A 15,570-nucleotide genomic window follows, 5' to 3' on the forward strand; every position below is an offset into this window, starting at 1 on the left:
TGCAGTTGATCAACTTTGTCTTGAGTTCAATTAAAAGCACATTTCCTGTCATGCATGCAGCTTGAGGTTCAGAGCTTCAGTTTATATTTGTGTTTCTTAGCCCACGCCTCCGTGATGAAATGAATCACGTTAGTGTATCACCTCTCAGCTCTCCCTTCCTCCTCTTCCAGGCTGCTCCTCTCTTGTCATGTTCACAATGCCTTACATCCCTCCCCTTTGGCTGTGACAAGAAGACTCCTCCCTCCCTCCCCCTCTCCCTCCCTCCCTCCCTCGTTCTGGATCTCTCTGTCTCCCTGCCGTGTCTCAGTGACCGTGTTTCTCTGCGCGTTGGGGCAGCCTCATTCTCTCCTCCAGGATGTCGGGCCCTCTATCCAGCACTCTTCTCCTCCTCCTCTTCTCTCTCGTTCTGCTCCACTCGCCAGCGCTGAGAGCAAAGGTAAGAGAAAAGCGCAGCAACAACGTGGGCATCTGTCCACATTTTTATAGCTGCCATCTCATAAAACAGGACTGAGGGGGGGTTAGGCAACTGTAAGGAAAAACGAACCGAGCCCAGACATGTGAAGGGGGATCACAGACCCATTTGTTGCATGATTTAATGTGGATACCCTCCAGCTAGCCTGTAATGAGTCATCATTTCAATCTGAAAGCGCAAATGTTGCTGGGGACATTGCTATTTCCCTGTCCAGGAATAGTCTTTTTAGTTGAATTCATTAAAAACTGAAAGTGTCATCCAAGTATATGTTTAGATGGGATAGTCAAGGCTCTTGTAAGGGAGGTGATATTTCCTCTAGCCAGTCTGTTCAAATCTAATTATAGATATCATGCTGGGTGTTTTCAGACAGATGGATATCTAAGAGATGGCTGAGTGGTGGTAAGGGAGGTAGGGAGACACAAACACAGACCCAGCTATGTCCTTTATTGCCAAGCAACAGCAAATGATCTACAGAGAGTCGGTCCGTAATTACAGGCTCAGATTGTAGACAAATAATTGAATAGTCTTCTATCTAAATTATCTCAGTAATCTGATGTCACAAATCCATCCTGTCATAATAGATCACTTTAAAATGATAGATCAAACTGTGTGTGTGTTTTTTCGTTGTTGTTTTTTTGGAGTATGTGTGTGTTTGGGTGGGTAGTGGTACATAGAATAATATTTATTTTTTTAAGCAATGCTTCACTCCACTAAATTGTTATACAAAATGCAGCTATCTCTGTAATAGTGCATAGAAGTGTATGTGATGCATAAACAGTCAAAACAACTTTGCTCTTCCATCTGTCATTGTCACTGGTCTGGAGTTACATTCAAAGAGTTTGAAATACTCAGAAAGAAGGACTGTAGTCTTCTGGGGCCCTGGAGCTGTGTCTGTTCTAACCCACAACCTTCAGGATGCTGCCGTTCCCTTGCATGGACCATCTGTTTCTGACATTTAATCTGACATTAAGCGTATAGGTTAAACTGGAGTTTTGAATCTGGCCGATATCATAGCATTATATATTCAGATGTAAGGTTTCATTTGTGAATTTTGATTAATGCATCATTATAATCATGGCCTGAAAAATGTGGAGAGACACGAAACAGAATATATTGTGTAGGGTTGTATTATTGACCTTGATAACATTTTCACAGAATTAAATGCTGACATTTTACAAGGTCATAAACACATTCTATTGGAAGTTCATACTGTATGTATTCCACTAATCTAGTTAAATAAAATTAAATAATTTCGTGTATTCCACTAATCTAATTTAATAAAAATCTAGTGTTATTGTAACTCTAGCAAGCTCAATGCAGCAAGTTAACAAACCAGCCTACAGATAAGTACCACGGACAGCTCCAAATGGACACTGGAATTGTTTTTGTATTTGCAGACATATAACATGGATAGAGACAAAGGTTGTGAAGCCCCTCTTTTCAAAGAGAAAAAAGTATTTTAAAGGCTTCACAATACAGGGTTAAATGGAATCAATAAAGCGGTCTGGGAAATCTAATTTTCACAGAACATGTTGGTTTGCAGTGGGAGAGGCATGCTGCCATGGCAACTGCTTTCAGTGGGCATATGCACAAACCATTTCCTCCCAGTAAATGTGTGCGTATGTGTGTACACAAACACACACAGGTGCACTCACACGCACACACAGGTGCACTCACACGCATGCAGCACGCACGCACACACACGCACGCATGCACGCACACACACCTCACCACACATATCCTCCAGTTCACAATGACAGGAGAGAAACTACACAGTATATTTTATTTATCCTGCAATATAAAAGGAACTATAACATACAGCTGTATGAAAACTACTGTAGTAATTCATCTATTACAGTCTAATGCAAAAGGGATCATTTCATTCCAGCAGGAAGTAACAAATTAATTTAAAAATTGGATGGTGATTAGCTGCAGACACACTTAAAATAATCTAAAAAGGGAAAGGCAGATCATTCTCATAATATAGACCAACAACCTCAAACAAATCTTCATTTATCAATATACAATAAACCCTTAATATGAACAGATCCCTTGAACAGATGGAAAAGATCCAGAGCAACCCACACAACATCCTCTCTTTCATCGTTAACTGCTTAACGACGCACGCCGACCCACTACGGAGCTGTGCGAACGTCATTGTGCGCCACAGTGACTCACCAGGCTTCTGAGTCACTACGCATGCACACAGACACACACACACACACACACACATACCCATCCCTACCCCCACCCCAACCCAACCCCTCGCAAGGAGTGCACCTCCTTCACCTACAGACGTCACACACAGATTCATTATTGATGGATGCTGCCTGCAAAGTCTCAGCCACAAATCAGATGGAGGACGACTCAGGCCGAGCACAATGCGTCACAGCGCTTCAGAAATAGAGTATTCCCAGAGTGCACTTGAGTACACGCCGCTGCAAACATACTGACATAGGCTGCGAGACATACTGAAAGCCCCCTTGAGCGGGAATATTTTTTATTGATGTTGCTATACTGTTTGAGCCAGTCGACATGCATTTCAGAACACACACACAGCATGTCACCATGGTAATTTGAGCAAATGTAGACCATGCCCCATGGCCATGTTACGTATGAGATGCCTCCACATTATAGGATTTTCAGAGCCTTAGGATATTAGTGCTTTTTTGTGTAACCTGATCCTCCAAAAGCAGTCTCCACTAAAAGGCATTTGCCAAAGTACAGTACTTGATTGAGATCAAACTCACAGTGGGTGATAAAACGCAGTGCTCCAGGCCCATTGTCAGTGGCCACAACTCTTCTTTCCCATTAACATCATTAGTGGAGTCTAATCACTAAAAGTATAGCCAGGGGGGATAATGTGTCTGAGTTACTGGGATACTGATTTCTGTGACTGCACAAGTCAACTTAAGTTGAGAGTTCTCTTTTCCTTCATTCTTTCTGCTCTAATGGTTATAACAACACATCTGCCTGTCTGTCCTTTGTGCCTTTTGGTCTGTCTTTCGTAGACACTTCTTCTGCTTCTTCATCTTTATCTCTTTCTCGCTCTCTCTCTCTATCTTTCTCTCTGTGTGGTTTTAGAGGCACTGAAATACTCACCCTCTAACTCGGCTCCCCAGACATCATAGGGACTACACAAAGTTATGCTGCCTCTTGCCATGTTAAGAAAATCACATTATACTAATACATTCAGGGCAGGTAGCTATAAGTCCCACGCCACCATACTTTTCTCTGTGCAAATTGCAAATTTTGCAAATTGAACACCAACTGTTTCTCTAATGCTGAGGCAGTATGACTGGGAAAATAAGGTGTTTCATTTCCAACTAGGGACACTTAAGCATCTAGCAAATCTGTACTGCAGTCAGTTCTCTGGATCCATTCTTGCACCCTTTGTTCAGAACATCCACCATTTTAGAATAACCACCATACAGCTATTCACTACATGCATTATATGGGGAATAACCAGCATACAGTTAGTCACTATAGTGCATTATATGGGGAATAACCACCATACAGCTATTCACTACATAGTGCATTATATGGGGAATAACCAGCATACAGTTAGTCACTATAGTGCATTATATGGGGAATAACCAGCATACAGTTAGTCACTATAGTGCATTATATGGGGAATAACCAGCATACAGTTAGTCACTATAGTGCATTATATGGGGAATAACCAGCATACAGTTAGTCACTATAGTGCACTATATGGGGAATAACCAGCATACAGTCACTATATAGTTGACCATGTTGGGATTGAGTGGATGTTCCAAACACAGTGACAGTGCAGCTGGTCTGCGGTGGCCTTGCCTTTGTCCCGAGTCCTCCAGTGGGTGAGGGCAGAGCGCCTGTGCCACTGCTGGTGCTCTCTGACAAGACAGGATGTGAAAAGCAAACGTGGGCAGCAGTGATGTATGTGCGGAAGACGTGAGCGTGTGCACTTGTTTTTGACAGTGCCCCGTGAGGGATGGCACACACATCATCAGCACTGACACCAGAAGCACACCCAGAAGCACACACTTACACACACACACACACACACACACTCACACACACTCACACACATACACACGCACTCACATGCACACACACACACACACACACAGACACACACACACACACACACACACACAAACGCTCACACACACACACACACACACACACACACACACACAAAGTAAGACTGAGTCACTCAGCTGTGAGAGAAATGGAGCAAGGAGAATGACAGAAAACCAGAACAAGCCAGAAGCACTAGAGAGAGAGAGAGAGAGAGAGAGAGAGAGAGAGAGAGAGAGAGAGAGGGAGAACAGTATTATTAATACCAGCCTTGATTAAAATGACAAGGCTCTCAATCAGGCGGCTGCGGGAGATTAGAATGGAGCAGCTCGTTGCCGTGGGGATCATTCACGGTAGAGATCACTCATCGCTCAGCCAGCCACCATTGTTCAGCTCCTTCATCACTCACACAGAAGAACACAGATAAGCACTTTTCAGGCACCTGCAGAGTCACCATCGGAAACCACTTGAGTCAGGTTTCAGTTCCAGGGCCGGAAAAAAATGTTTAGAGTTTGTGACTTAGGTTAGGGACCTAAAGGAAGCACAGAAGAAAGAATGTGGTTGTGTTGACTTGAGCTACGGGTGGGATCTAAGAAATTAGTGTGTCCTCCGGTTCGAGAGGAAAGATCTATAAGTGTTGGAGCAATTTTAGCCCTGAGCAAGTGCATTTCCCAAATACTGGACACTAACCAGCTCATGTCCAGGTGGGTAGTGGTGCTCTAGTGCTGGTTAGGGGCCCCTGAACAAGGCCTGTAACCCCGAGTTGCTCCAGGGGGGACTGCCCCTGTAATTAGTTCACTGTCACAACAAATAATTAACAAATAACGCAATGTCCATTTTACATCTTTTTTTAAGGATATTTTTTAGGCTTTTTGCCTATATGTCGATAAGACACTAGTGAGAGAGACAGGAAGAGAGTAGGAGAGAGAGATGGGCTGGAAATGAGGTCAGAATCAAACTCAAATGTGAGATGGTGCTGCCGCTTGCGCCACAGCTCCCCCCTCCCATTTGACATCATTCTGATCTGATTTATCTGTTATCATATAGCCGAGCTGTTTAAAGTCCAGCAATACATAATAAACTGAGTAATGACTTATAAGGGAGCACAAATACTGACAAAGAGTCTGTCCAGTGTCACTTGAATGACGCATTCTCTAAATGACCTAATGGGGGATGCAATTGATAGAGCCTTCTGAGCATAATTACCTACTCCTGACTTCAGTAATTACTTAAATGGAGGTTTTAATTAACATGGAACAGGTGCTTATTCTTTCTCTAGTGGTGCGTGATGGCACAAGAAATCCAGCTGACAGTACTACATACAAGTAGTTACAAATGCAAAGTACTTCTATTAAAATGTAGAATTTTGACAGCTATATCTTGTTTAGTTTGTCTATCTGTTTCCTTCGTCACTGGCATAGTTATATAAGCTTTTGGGAAGGTGCTGTGCTAATGGCCATGAAGTTGTATCCCATAAAATATGAGCAATCTTCACACTTTCTTGCAATCTGTGGAAGTGATTTACAAAAAGACCCCGAGCTTAGCACTGCTGAGGAAGATGGGATTGGAGTTTAGTCGTCACAATCTCATGGGAGGCTCTGACGAACTGCAGCATGCAATCTCTCACTTGCGATGGTCAAGGGCCCAGACTAGATAAGCATGTACTGATAATCTTAGTAATCTTGATCAGTGATACATGTAGCTGCAGTATTAGTTGACTGGATTTACAAAGGAATTGTAAATCCATTCCACTTGAAAGGGTGGTTATTGTACAACATGAATTCATGTCTTTGGCTGTTGCAATAATAGAAAAGCTTCCACTCATCTGTGAAATTCTGCTGAAGGACGATTCAATGTAGCTCTGAGGGGCAACATAAAACATACTTTATCTCTGAATACATCTAATCAAGAGCAAGTGTGTGGTTGAGAGTAGAATCTGAGTCATGAATGAATGACCTGATGCGCACAAATGCTGAGGCCATTAGATGTGAATCACGGCTTTCTAAGAATTCATGTCTAAAGGAAGTAGAGGAAGCTTTGGCTTTTGCAGGGGGGGGGGGGGACTGGAGCAACCTCCCTCCCTCTGAGTCTGAGCCAAGCAGCTTCTACATCCCTCTAAAAAATATAGGCTAATAAAGAGTCTAATTTCTTCTATGACCTCCAGCCATTTTAGTCATTGAAATACCACATTTTTGCATTTTACTTTTTTTGTAACATTATTGTGATGATTTCTTGAGTTTGACCTCCATGTCCGACATTTGCTGATGTAGGTGAAACACTTTTTAAACCTTTGGTGGAGCTCATATACACACATTAATTCTTTTTGGTGTTTACAAAGATTGAGTGCATCATTTTATCTTCATTAATAGGCACAATGTACAGGAGATTACTGACTCATAAAAGCCAGTGATTGTCAGGAGCTGTCACCTGATGTATCTCTTTTATATAGATTAGTGAAGCACTTTTGTTCTGTGATATCACATTTTTTGCCTCTTCATAGTTGCAGTTAATTTGTTGTTTTCCTCTCTCTCTCCCCCCCCCCCCCCCCCTCTCTCTCAGCCATTGTCTGCAGCTCATGGACGTGGACGAAACTTCGATGGCGGAATGATGCGCGTCCGACGGGACCTCCGCGACTCACTCCCCTACGAAGCTCAGATGATGTCATACTCGCCGGGCGTTGAGATGAAGGTACGCGCCAGCGACCTCTACAACCAACCAGACGCCTGGAAGGCAAAAGGCCTGAGCCAGGCTCTTCAGCAATTGGTGGAGAGTGACCAGAGGCGGGACCAGGAGGCAGCCTACCTGGCTGGCATCATGCGCCTCCTGAGCCAAATCGACGCCAACAGCCAGGGAGGTGCCCAGGAGGACGCAGAGGACGCCGGGGACTTCCAGGGGCCCTACCCGCCTGACTACGATGATACCGAGCCAGGCGTGAGCATGGCCAAGCCGCAGGCGCAGGGAGCCTGGCAGGATCTCCTGGACCCCCAGCTCACCCAGGCCCTGCTGAACCGCTACAGGCAGGAGAGACTGCAACAGGAGGCAGCCAATAGGATCCCAGAGCAGAGAGAGCAGGACAGAGACCAAGAGGTCCTCAGGTAAAATGACACGCAAGCTCACACAGGCCACCACATCACAGATGAGAGCAGCTGTAATGGCCTGAATATGGAGTACGTATGGTATTAAGGGATTTTGGTCTGCAAGACTAATCAAAACAAATATAAATATATATGTATATGCAGATATTCTGTACCTATCCCAGGTGTTATTTTGAAGAATGCATAGTAAAACCAACAAATTGTGTCCAATGCAGGGCATACATATAGGATGTTCCTCTGCGTAAGAGCATGTTGTAATTCATTACTGGTCTGTTGGCTCTGTTGTACAGATACCTGGTGGAGAAAATCCTGTCGAGCCTCTCCCCGGGCAGCTCCCCCAGTCCTTCAGGGGGACGTCGGGCGAAGCGAGACGTGGACGCAGTCGCTGCTGCAGCGAGTCGCAGCGGCCCCACGCTCAGACGCTCCCGCCGCTCCCTTGACTCCCTTCCGCCTCCCCAGAACTCTGACCAGGTGTCGCTGCTCCGGGTGAAGCGACTCGGGGACGAGGACGAGGAGGCTGCCGCCTTGGGGGGAGACGTGGGGCAGCACAGAATGACCTCCCAAATCGTTGGCCTTCAGAGGATGAAGCGCATCGATGTGGAGCCCCAACCGGCGAAACACAGCCGCAAACGCCGCTCCCTTGCCTACGATCCCAACCTGCTTGCCCAACACATCCTGCAGTATCTACCCCAGTAGAGACAGACAGACAGACAGACAGACAGACAGACAGACAGACAGACAGACAGACAGAGACCAGAAAGAGAGAATATGTTTTGCCAGCCTCCATGTTCGTCCATTTTATGCAGCATCTCTCCACAGCAAACAGTTCTCCTGCACACTAAATGCAACATTAATGTCATAACCTGCTGAGGCGCACCGTATATAAATGTATTTATGAAGCTTTGTTTGTTCAAAAGCAACAGCCCTCCAGGGTGGAGGAGGGAATGAAATAGCTTTATTGGGTTTTACCGAGCTTCTTGAGTTCTTTTGTCAACATCCCAGCAGTGTATTGGTTGGATGGTGTGAAATGATTTCAATATAACTGGCCGTTAATGTCCGGTCACACTTTGTTGGTTTTGTCTCTTTGCTTTTCTGGCAAGTTAATGTGATGATGACACAGTTGCATTCTCCTTTTTAGGAAGACGTTTCTGTTCTAGAATCCATGAAATTATAATGATTGCCTCCGAAACCAGTTTCAAAATTCATGGCACCAAAATATCTTAAATGATTAAGTCATTACAATACAAGGAACTTGAAAGTGTATAACATAGCTGTTCTTATGTGGGTCTTCTTGTGTGAGTGATGCTCACAGCAGGAAGGAACCCTCCGACAGCGTCTACCACAGCCTGTGCACGTCAGTGGCTATATCCAAATCAAGACCACAGCTGAGAGGGGTCAAAATGGCAATGCAATTCCAATCGATTCTCCACCCCCACCCACCCACCAACACACACACACACACACACACAGTTAGGTTTGACAGCACTTCAGACATATTACACTTCCTACTAATCCAGTACACCTCACAGGAACTGAATACGCAAACACAACTGCTGGAGTTGCTCTGGTACCAGACTAATAGCTTACGCACTTGTCCATTTTCCTGTCTTGGATTGTGGTTATTACATTGTGCTTACAGTTTCACTCCAAGAACAGGGATTTTTGACAAATTCATATCACAGAAACATATTTATTGTTTACAGTGCGGATATAACACAATTGGCACTTAGATTTTAAAGAGGAGAATTTTCCTCAAACAGTACACAAACAGTAAAGTTATTGAGTTAACACAATAAAGACATCGACAAGTTTCCAACTTTTGACTCCCTAAAATAGTCTAATGGTCTTGTACTCCCACAGTCTAAAATAGTCTAATGGTCTTGTACTAAGAGATGAAGGCATAGACATCTTAGTTGGCAGGCACAAGATCTACATATTCACAGTTAAGGTGAGCACAAAGATTATGATGGACGTCAGAGCAAAGACTCAAAATGATCACACCAAATGTATCTTTGACAACAGAACAGCTGTCTAAAACATGTCTAATGCAGGCAGTGAATTCCTTATGCATTTTTCCTTCTCTCGTCTCTTTGGCTAAAGGGTATGGGCTTACATATATCCAGCTTGATGCGTGCAACACACGTCTACTCTATCCTGACTTGCTACCGTAATGCCAGCTTGCCTAAATGGCCTCAGCTAAAAAAATATATAAAATAAAAAAAAAATGTCAGTGCTTCTCCCCTCACTGGATGTGCAACCTCTAGAAATATCTCGTCTTGCCCACGAATCTTGAGTTCATTGATCAATATCTGTAGATCAATTTTTGCTGTCTCCTCTTAATGTGGCTTTGTTCGATATTTGTGTAGTCTAAAAACTGATACAAAAATACATATCTGCACACTTGTCCTACAGCAGGATTGGTGAAGGTTATAATAAATTCTGTGTAAATTCACTGAACTTTTAGCTTAAAGGTTTCTGCAAAAATATAGTTTGTATAATTCACAATATCCTTTTTTGCAGGCAATCAATATGAAAATAAAAAATTAACTAAAAAAAGTGCTTTGTTCTTTAATAAACAGATTTTGATATGACCTCCTAAATGTATAAGGGAATGTAATATTTTTGAGTATCTTCAGACCATTTATTGTAACATTTTCCCTAAGCACAACTCTCAATAATTCCTTTCTATCCATGTATGTTCTTCGTGTAAGTCTTTACAAAGTGTCTAAAAATCTACAAAATAATATCCATTTTACGGCTCATGACATTCAGATGGCAAACCGATGAACATGCACAGTAACATACTGTAAAAACATTCAAACATACAATACTGCCATAAACAATACTGCTGACTAGTAGTATTTTTTTAGCACGATTTAACATGACAAAGACGTAACAGGCATTAGGGTCGACCCCAGTTCTCACCTCACTTCAACAGCACTACTTATTGCATTGATGAGGATTAAACATGTATGATATGCTAACTGAGTTTCATAAACATACTAAACACTTGCATCTCAGACCATGTTTTGCAACATGTTTATGGTTTTCTCTGTGTGAAGTTGGAGCTACCTTAAAACAAAAAGCAAATGCCTTCCTTTATGAAGACGAACTGAATCAGGGTAGAACATCAGTGGCTGTCTCCTCTCTCCTCCACTCTCCCCCACTCCCCTCCATAGCCACAAGATCAACCACAGCACATGTCCTCCATCGCCACTCGGCTCGGATACAGTTGCTAGGTGACCGTTTCTATGCAGAGAGATTATGTAATTGGGGCACGTGGACAATGATGTAACGGCGAGGGGGGGGGGGGGGGGGGGGACACGCCTCCTTCGCTGTTTTTTTTTCTCCTCTTCTTTCTTCCTTGGTAATGAAATGAGGGGATTGTAGTGTGAAGGTGAAGGAAGGACAGTGATCAAAAGCTGAGAAATGAGAGAGGGAGCGAGATGGAGTGCACCAAGAAAAGAGGAGAGGATTAATGAGAGGAAGAGAGCAGATGATGAGAGAGAGAGAGAACAAACACAAGGGGAACAGAACAGGACATCAGGGGAGAAAAGCAAAGAAAACAACACCATTACTTGCCACTGCCAAGCATCAATAGGCACTTTTGTATTCAAGGTCGTCCAGTCTTAAGACCAATTGCCAATATCCTAATGGAATGGCCATTAACTCATACAGTTAACCTTACCTTACGGCACACTGATTGTCCTTGGCTCAAACTGTGGTCTATGGTGACAGAAGTAATCCTGTAACTGAAGACAAATTGGCAGTGTACAGATTAAAACACATGTTTAATGAAATGACACATGCTGTCATTTCATTGTTATAAGCATGACATGAATGACAAACATAACAAACAGCTATTGCTGAAAGATTGCCTCTAGGCCAACCATGACAATCATTCTAAAGATATAGCACAATAAGCACTTGCAGTGGTTCTTGGGGCAAGTCTCGCGACCCCCTTCTCTCCAACCAGCGAAATTTGGTTTCGAAATGTTTGCGAGATGGGCATTGGAAACAGAGGCATCATTGCAAGGGGCGCAGGTAGATACAGTATATGAGTTTGCGTTAACAGAGTATCCACTTTCTGAGGAACATTATGGAAACACTGTGAATTGGAAGCCTACATCTACGGCTACTGAATATCCCCGTTTTTAAAACAGGTTGGTCTAAAAACCTTCAGAAAAATGTCTTCAATGCAAATCATTTTGCGACCCCTCCAATATGTTTGGCGACCCCCAGTTTGAGAACCACTGTGCTAGTGAAACTTATTTGTTGCGCACAGAGGCTGCTTTGTTGGTGGTTTTGTGTTGTCCTGTTTGGTTCGTAGTCAGTATTTGTTGGTAGAGGACCCATCATGAGTGTGGAGGGGGTGAGTCTGGGACGCCAGATATCACTGTTGAGTCTTCTGTAGGTGTCGTGGGCCTAGTTCAGTGAAACGCCTATGAAGGAAGGTGCCTGCTTGAGATAACCCCAGTGAAATGCTCTTAAGGCTGTTCTGTTGGTGTTGTTTTTGTTAGTGATTTGTGATTTGTTAGTGATTTTGGTTTTGACGGTAAATAGGCTTGGTTGTAGATTGACCGCTGTGTGAAATCCCCTACCTATAGCACGGGAACTTAACATCTCTGCTGTGTATATTTGAAATAATAATCCGTTTTTTTTTAGAAATGCATGCAATGAAAATCTGAATGCAATAGTAGATGAATACAGAAAAATGAATTTAAGATAAAGTTTTGTCATGGTTCCTTTGAAAAACAACCTCTAGGGTTACAGTGTAAATATTATTATTCATGGTTATTATTCACCCTTAAATTGGACAGTATTTAGTATAACACACAATCATCAGAGTGCCTCAACCTGCCTGCAGTCTCCAGTGTAATAAATATGGCGACTCTCACAGCTTACCATCCTTTGCATCGTCGGGCAGGAGGGCATCCTGTCGATTTCCCAGCACAAAGGCGAGCGTGGCCAGTATGGCGGCATCCAGGATGCCCAGCATGGCCAGCACGTATGCCCAGTGCACGGTGCAGTTTCCGGGGGAGAAGCTGCTCACGCTCTCCCCACAGAGGGCACGCATCTCGGCACTCTCCCAAGAGTCCGGGAACAGCACACAGGCCAGAGCCAGACAGAAGCCTGTGTGCATACAAGAGATAGATAGAATGGTCTGTCAGCATTCCATGGTGTAGTTTACACAGAATGAAACTGAATTGCTGCTATATGTGTCAAAGGTTTATAACATGACGGTCTACGTAGTCTAGTACTATTTCAGAAATGAGTATTAATATTAAATAGAAAAATTGAGTTAAAGATTAATTGAGAAAAAAAGATTATGGGGGGCCCTGTGGCGCAGCTGGGGTCATTTGCCGATCCCACCCCATTCCTCTCTCTGCCACTCGCTTCCTGTCAGTCTATTCACTATCCTATCTGAATAAAGGCAAACGTTGTTTGCAAACATTGTTGTTCTCTAACAGACAGGTTAGACACATCCCCTCATCACATATGCATGAACACACCTGCAGTGAGCTGTAGCCAGGCGCATATCTTGTACACCGTGGCGGAGTTGCAGAAGCGGAAGAGACACAGGCAGCCCACAGACGCCCACACCATGGTCAGTGAGATGCACACGAGCACGGCCGGTGACTGGAAGGCCGGCAGCGGCGTGAGGGTGCGCAGCGAGCCACGGCACTCGGGCACGGGCCAGCCCGTCTCCAGGCACACCTCGAACAGGCCCAGCGTGCCGGCCGGAGGCGGTGGGGTGCCGGGACGGTAGTGGAGCTGCCGCGTGCCCACCCACGATGGCTGGATGAGGATGACCACCTCAATGACGGCGAAGCAGAGCGTGCAGACGGCCCACAGCACGCCCACCGCCCGGGCGCTGCGGATAAACTCCGTCTGGTAGAGGCGCGCCACCTCCGACGTGTGCACCTGCATGGCTGTACAAGTGGACACAGGGTTTGAGGTCATTAGAGATGTAGATAGTGTCTGAAGTTTAGCATATATGATGAGAGCATAACAAATTCACAGGTAGAAGAGAGGAGGCTCACTATATGAGCGTTTGTAAGGCTCACACAATACATATGCATGAAACTATCAGGGTCAAGGCTACGTTTAAAGAACTGCAAAAGATGATGAATCAAAAAGACCAAGTAAGAGGAAACAACAATGGTATGTGCCATATACAAGCATGCAAACAGAAATGTGACAGGTTCACAAGGCTCAACATGGTGTCAAGGTTAAGGTTAAATAACTGTGAAAGTCAAGCTATAGAGTGAAGGTTGATAAATACATTATCTTAACAAGTAACAACAAATAATATGATGGTACATGCCATACACAAGTATGCATATAAGAATGTGACAGGCCCACGAGGCCCAATAACATGCTGATAAGAAGGGTCAAATCTTAATAGTGACAATCACAAGAAGACCCACAAATATGCACGCCAGGTGTTAAAATGAATGTGGTTGCACAACAAGCACAACAAACACTAAGAACATCCTTCAGTAAGGGATCAGGCTCTCCTGGCTCAGGGGCAGCGGATTAATGGCATCCAGGGATGGATTTAAAAACACAGGAAAAAGACACAGCATATATAGGATGTTTGTGGGTCAGTCCATAAACAAGAGACACCAAACTAGTGGCAGCAGAATCACACACCATAGAACACACCACACCAACATGAAATTAGGAAAATGATTGCGTAGAGATGCTTTGGAACCAAGGACAGCAGAATCATGACCAAATAAACATGCTTGATGAGCATATGAGCAGATAATGAACACAGTTGGTGGATGGTTCCTGTGAGTGTGGCGATGACAGAGAATGAGATGCACAATGGAGCAAGGGAGGAAACGACAACAAAAACAAAAGCCGTAAACAATCACCTCTCCTCTAGGTACTGCCTGGCTGCGAGTCTGTCTTCCAAAAGCACACGAAGAACGAGAGAGAGAGAGAGAGAGAGAGAGAGAGAAAAAAAAAGCGCCAAAGAAATCTAATCACGGGTCGATTACAGGGAGCTGCATAGTCTGGTCAGAGATGAAGAGGCGGGAAATGACTTCAGAAAAAAAGCAGGAAAAGAAAACAAGCTGAAAGAAAATAGTCTCCTCCTCCCTTTTTTGGATCGGTGACGATGGCAGGATGATCGGCATCAGCTACAGGCCCACACCATTAGCACCGGAGAAAAGGAGAGATGAGAAGAGAGGGGAAAAAGGAGGGAGGGAGGGATGGAGGCTTGGCATTAGAGGAGCATGGGGGAGGGGAGGGGTTTTCTATGCCCAGAGACATCAGTGCACAGACACACACACACACACGCATACACTGAAGCACGCGCACAATCTGCTGCAGTGCTGTGCATCGATGCAGAATGGCAAAGGGAATGATGGCTCAGCCTGAGGAGCAGGAGGGAGAGAGAGAGAGAGAGAGAGAGGAGTGCTATAATTCAAAGCTCTGCCTCCAGAGCCAAAATGTTAGCAAGGGGGAAAATAACGATAGGGTGGAGGAGAGGACAAGGAATAGAAGAGAGATGGGATGCATGTGTGTGTGTGTGTGTTTGACGGAAAGGGGAGGTTGTGTATGTATATGTCTGTTTGTATGACAGAAAGAGGAGATTGTGTGTATGTGTGTGTGTCTGTGTGACAAAAAAGGGGGTAGATGTGTCAGTGTGTGCATGACAGAAAAAGGAGAGTGTGTGTGTGTGTGTGTGACAAAAAGGGGATTAAATGAGCCTGTGTGTATGAGTCAGGAGTAGACACAGGAGACGATTTGTGTGTGTGTGTGTGTGTGTAAGATACAGATATGTATAACAGAGTGTGTGTGTGTGACAGGGGAGACAGACACCTAAAGAGATGCACCAGCAGTGATTTATTCCTCCGTCACCAATCTCCCCTCCCTTTCTCATTCAGTTTGGTATCAATTCCAACAGGGGGCAGGGGGCCACAGAGC

General features: G+C 44.4%; 2 protein-coding genes across 3 annotated transcripts; one reads left to right on the forward strand and one right to left on the reverse strand.

Annotated features, from left to right (window-relative positions):
• Positions 1–273: 273 nt before the first annotated feature.
• pcsk1nl (proprotein convertase subtilisin/kexin type 1 inhibitor, like) lies at positions 274–8,699 on the forward strand. Its single transcript, XM_042097994.1, has 3 exons — positions 274–436; positions 7,094–7,629; positions 7,920–8,699. Exons 1-3 carry the CDS (start codon positions 356–358, stop codon positions 8,323–8,325), a joined length of 1,023 nt encoding a protein of 340 aa, XP_041953928.1. The 5' UTR covers positions 274–355; the 3' UTR covers positions 8,326–8,699.
• Positions 8,700–9,303: 604 nt separating this feature from the next.
• lhfpl4b (LHFPL tetraspan subfamily member 4b) lies at positions 9,304–14,952 on the reverse strand. 2 transcript variants are annotated; one of them, XM_042097997.1, is made up of 5 exons: positions 14,514–14,952; positions 13,143–13,562; positions 12,535–12,762; positions 11,313–11,381; positions 9,304–11,051 (listed from the first exon to the last, which is right to left on the reverse strand). In XM_042097997.1, the coding sequence occupies exons 2-4, from the start codon at positions 13,558–13,560 to the stop codon at positions 11,356–11,358; spliced, it is 672 nt and encodes a 223-aa protein (XP_041953931.1). In that variant the 5' UTR covers positions 13,561–13,562; positions 14,514–14,952; the 3' UTR covers positions 9,304–11,051; positions 11,313–11,355. The 2 variants fall into 2 exon arrangements, with proteins under 2 accessions (XP_041953931.1, XP_041953930.1); XM_042097996.1 differs by having other exon boundaries at positions 11,318–11,381; positions 14,514–14,950.
• Between the last annotated feature and the right edge of the window lie 618 nt (positions 14,953–15,570).

This window comes from Alosa sapidissima, chromosome 7, assembly GCF_018492685.1.
Source record: "Alosa sapidissima isolate fAloSap1 chromosome 7, fAloSap1.pri, whole genome shotgun sequence".
NCBI classification, from domain to species: Eukaryota; Metazoa; Chordata; class Actinopteri; order Clupeiformes; family Clupeidae; genus Alosa; species Alosa sapidissima.

Excerpts from the sequence above, each read along its gene's own strand:
- pcsk1nl (XM_042097994.1), top strand. The coding sequence starts at position 356 with ATGTCGGGCCCTCTATCCAGCACTCTTCTCCTCCTCCTCTTCTCTCTC. Across the intron at positions 437-7,093 it reads CGCCAGCGCTGAGAGCAAAG|CCATTGTCTGCAGCTCATGG; the intron begins GTAAGAGAAAAG and ends CCTCTCTCTCAG. Across the intron at positions 7,630-7,919 it reads AGAGACCAAGAGGTCCTCAG|ATACCTGGTGGAGAAAATCC; the intron begins GTAAAATGACAC and ends TCTGTTGTACAG.
- lhfpl4b (XM_042097997.1), bottom strand. The coding sequence starts at position 13,560 with ATGCAGGTGCACACGTCGGAGGTGGCGCGCCTCTACCAGACGGAGTTT. Across the intron at positions 12,763-13,142 it reads CTGGCTACAGCTCACTGCAG|GCTTCTGTCTGGCTCTGGCC; the intron begins GTGTGTTCATGC and ends GTATGCACACAG. Across the intron at positions 11,382-12,534 it reads GCCCGACGATGCAAAGGATG|TTACAGGATTACTTCTGTCA; the intron begins GTAAGCTGTGAG and ends ATTTGTCTTCAG.